The sequence below is a fragment of the Pinus tabuliformis genome, chromosome 2_2 (genome assembly GCF_031772625.1).
Source record: "Pinus tabuliformis cultivar Carrire ecotype Pingquan chromosome 2_2, CPIR1, whole genome shotgun sequence".
NCBI classification, from domain to species: Eukaryota; Viridiplantae; Streptophyta; class Pinopsida; order Pinales; family Pinaceae; genus Pinus; species Pinus tabuliformis.
In genome coordinates this window covers 83,524,399-83,527,638 of record NC_142300.1, presented here as the reverse complement: position 1 = coordinate 83,527,638, position 3,240 = coordinate 83,524,399, and the positions used below count along the sequence as shown (strand labels likewise).

The 3,240-nt window shown below is 36.6% G+C and overlaps 1 protein-coding gene across 1 annotated transcript; it reads left to right on the top strand.

Moving 5' to 3' along the window:
- Nucleotides 1-1,308: 1,308 nt before the first annotated feature.
- SECE1 (secE/sec61-gamma protein transport protein) lies at nucleotides 1,309-3,030 on the top strand. Its single transcript, XM_089404321.1, has 2 exons — nucleotides 1,309-2,160; nucleotides 2,629-3,030. The coding sequence occupies exon 1, from the start codon at nucleotides 1,462-1,464 to the stop codon at nucleotides 2,152-2,154; it is 693 nt and encodes a 230-aa protein (XP_089260447.1). The 5' UTR covers nucleotides 1,309-1,461; the 3' UTR covers nucleotides 2,155-2,160; nucleotides 2,629-3,030.
- Nucleotides 3,031-3,240: the final 210 nt, after the last annotated feature.

The following is a 3,240-nucleotide window of genomic DNA, read 5'->3' as shown; positions in this document are numbered from 1 at the left end:
AAGGAAATGAATCCTATCTTATCCTCTTTATTAAAACAAGCATTCCCCTATAAAAAACATGACTATGACTAAATATCTTATATATAAGGAATTGAACAACATGGAAGAAAAATGTTTTCTAAAATTGTTTTTAACTCCAGCCAAAACCCTCAGTGTTCGGAATGACATAACCATGCCCAATCTTGACTAGCTCATTGAGGGATAAAGGGGGAGATAATTTTGTATAATAAGGATAATATTGAAAAAAAATATTACATCAAATTTAGGGAGAAATTGTGGGTTGATAAAGAGGGAAAAAAAGAAGAAGATATTATAAGTAGGTGATTAACCCAAATTTCAAAAATAAAAAATATCTATTTGCCTTGACTTGTGTAAAGAAGAAAATAAGCATTGTTAAAATAAAAGCAAATTTTCATGAGCTTCAATTCATTGTGAGAGTGAGTGTTGGCCAAATCTAAAAACACCATATGATGAAAGAGTGTGCCACCTTTGCAATAATAAGAGACTTTATAATGAAAATCACTCTCTCTTTGGTTGTGTAGCTTATACTCACATTAAATTTGTATTTCAAAACATTTGTCATATTATCAACTTTATTGACGTTTTAAGTTCACAAAAATATGAACATCTTGGAAAGCTTTTCAAATATAAAAATAAAATGTTAAAGAATTTTGAATAATTTCTTGAAGTACAAGAAACCAATTTAATCGAAATGGACATTCTTTTCCATTATTTTTTTTGCTTGTTTGTTAAGTAATGTGAGTCCTGTGATGCCTCACACTTAACCTGTGGTTTGTAATGCCTCGCACTTAACCTGTGGTTTAAGTAGCTGTAACTCAAGGGACCTTTCCACCACAAAGTGTCTTAAGAAAACACCCTGTGAGTCTCTATTCAAATATCATAAATAACATTTTCTTTATTATTAAATAAAATATATTATATAAAAATATTTTTAATAATAAAGATAATAATTAAATTACTTTTGTATTTATAAAATTTTATAAGGTGGCAATTTTATTTCAAAATGTTGCATATGTAGATAGCACCCATTGGTGAGTTTCCCCCTTTCTTTGACCACTAAAACATGGCAAGTTTTTCTACCATCTTATTTTAATATATTATATTATTTATATTTCATGTCTATGTCATCATTTGCTCTCCCAAGCGCTATTATAGGTAACTCTTAAAAATAGACCCAAAAAAAAAAACCAATTAAGCGTAAAATTTCAATGCCATTCCTTTACCCGTATGTAAAAATAGACCCAAAAAAAAAAAAACAATTAAGCGTAAAATTTCAATGCCATTCCTTTACCCGTATGGAGGAAATGTTGCTCGCCACACTCACTCAAAATTAATACGGCTCGGCATATGTATATCTATTCTCTAAGCTCTGGCCGCATCTATATTTTAGCTCTGCAATTGCAATTGCAATTGTAAATATCACAGGGAGACACTCTAACAATGGACGTTCGTGGCCTGAGCCAAAGTGGTACAGTGCTAACAACCATGGGCAACACCATCCCCTTCCGCTGCTGCAGCATACAGTTCACTCATCATCACTGTCACCGCATTGCCTTCGCTTTGCCCTCTCATTTCACGCCGAAATCTCCTCCGCTTGGAGCACTGAACAGTGAAGCAACAAATCTTTCAATCCCATCTCCTGCCTCTTCCTCAAGGCTTATTTCTAGACAAGGCAGCAGAAGAAGAATTAAGTATCACCACCATCCTCATCCATTTTTGTTCCTTGTTGCGGCTGGTCCTAATCCCTACGGTCCCAAGGAGGGGGACCCTAGGGAAGACAAAGGCGAAGCAGGGCTGAAGGTGAAGGTTGAAACTTCTGCTTCTGGTACTCCAGAAAATGCCGAGAATTCCCAGCAAACACCGTCGGCGTCTACTTCCGCGTCGGAGACGGTCAGGGTAAAGGAGGAGGCGAAAGTAGAGAAAGATGAATTTTGGAGAGGGGTTTTGGAGGAAACCGGCCGGATTGAGTGGCCGCCATTCCAGAAGGTTTTGGGAACGACCGGGGTGGTATTGGCCGTGATGGTGGGATCGTCGGCGGTTTTATTGACGGTCAATGCGATTTTGGCGGAGATTTCTGATAAAATCTTCAATGGGATTGGCGTGCAAGATATTTTGTGGGGTGTCTCCAAATGACGAGAAGTGAGTAAGTTGGTGATTAATTCCTTCTTTCCTTTCAGTTTGTTTGATAAAAAGTTCGGATCAGGATATTTGATGCCATTCCCAGGTAATAAATTCTGTATGTCAGCAGAATCCTGTGTGGTGGGGAAAACAACTATTATTCCTTCACATTTCAGATTTATAAATCCTTAGAATACCTTATGTTCAATTAATTCTTCAATTTAGATCTTCCTCATTGGGATTGGCACCTTCCAAAAGCATATGCATTTTATCATGAGTCTTATGGGCAAAGATATGGTTTTTTTGGTTCAGTATATAAATGCAACTTGTAATACTTACATTTAGCGAACAAATAACTTTTTCACATATGAACTATATAACGGGATGTTTGGTCAGTGAATTGAAATATTACACTACAAGCCAACATCCATTCATATCCTTCCTGTATATTTTCCCTTAATCGTAGCTCATGTATGGTATTGGTTGCAGAGCTGCTCTGAAAAGTCGACGCTAACCTCCAATCATGCGATGAAGGGAACTTTTCAGGGTGGATAGGGTTCCCGATGTCATTAGAGCAAACATCTTCTGTAATACTAATTTTTGATACAAAGAAGAAACATCTTACTAAGATGACTGTGCATTGTTCCCATGTGGGGAAATCCTATGCACAAGGTGAAGATAAGTTGGATTTTCAATTTCACAAAGATGGCGGCACTTTCACAATTAATCAGAGAACAGAGGAAGCTAAATTTATATCCTGCTGTTATGGGGACAGTGGTTCCATGTGGACTGCCAATGGGTAAAATGTGCTTCAGGTTCATTGCTTATCAACAGTTAGGTCCATGATAATAGATAAGGACCCTGCAACTTCTGTAGGAGTGTCCATCAATATATGAGCCCAAATTATATTCCTTTCAAGGAAGATATAATCATCTATTTTATTTTCAAAACAACAAAGGTCTGTGGTTGAAACAATAATTTTCATTTTGAGTGGCATTTTACTTCAGTGTGCCCTGTTTACACCTCATAATCCTTCTTGTCCTAAGCAAGAAAATGGACTAAGATTGAGGAAGAAATACGGCTTTACCTGTGATGCAGAGC

Coding starts and splice junctions, on each gene's coding strand:
- SECE1 (XM_089404321.1), top strand. CDS start 1,462: ATGGACGTTCGTGGCCTGAGCCAAAGTGGTACAGTGCTAACAACCATG.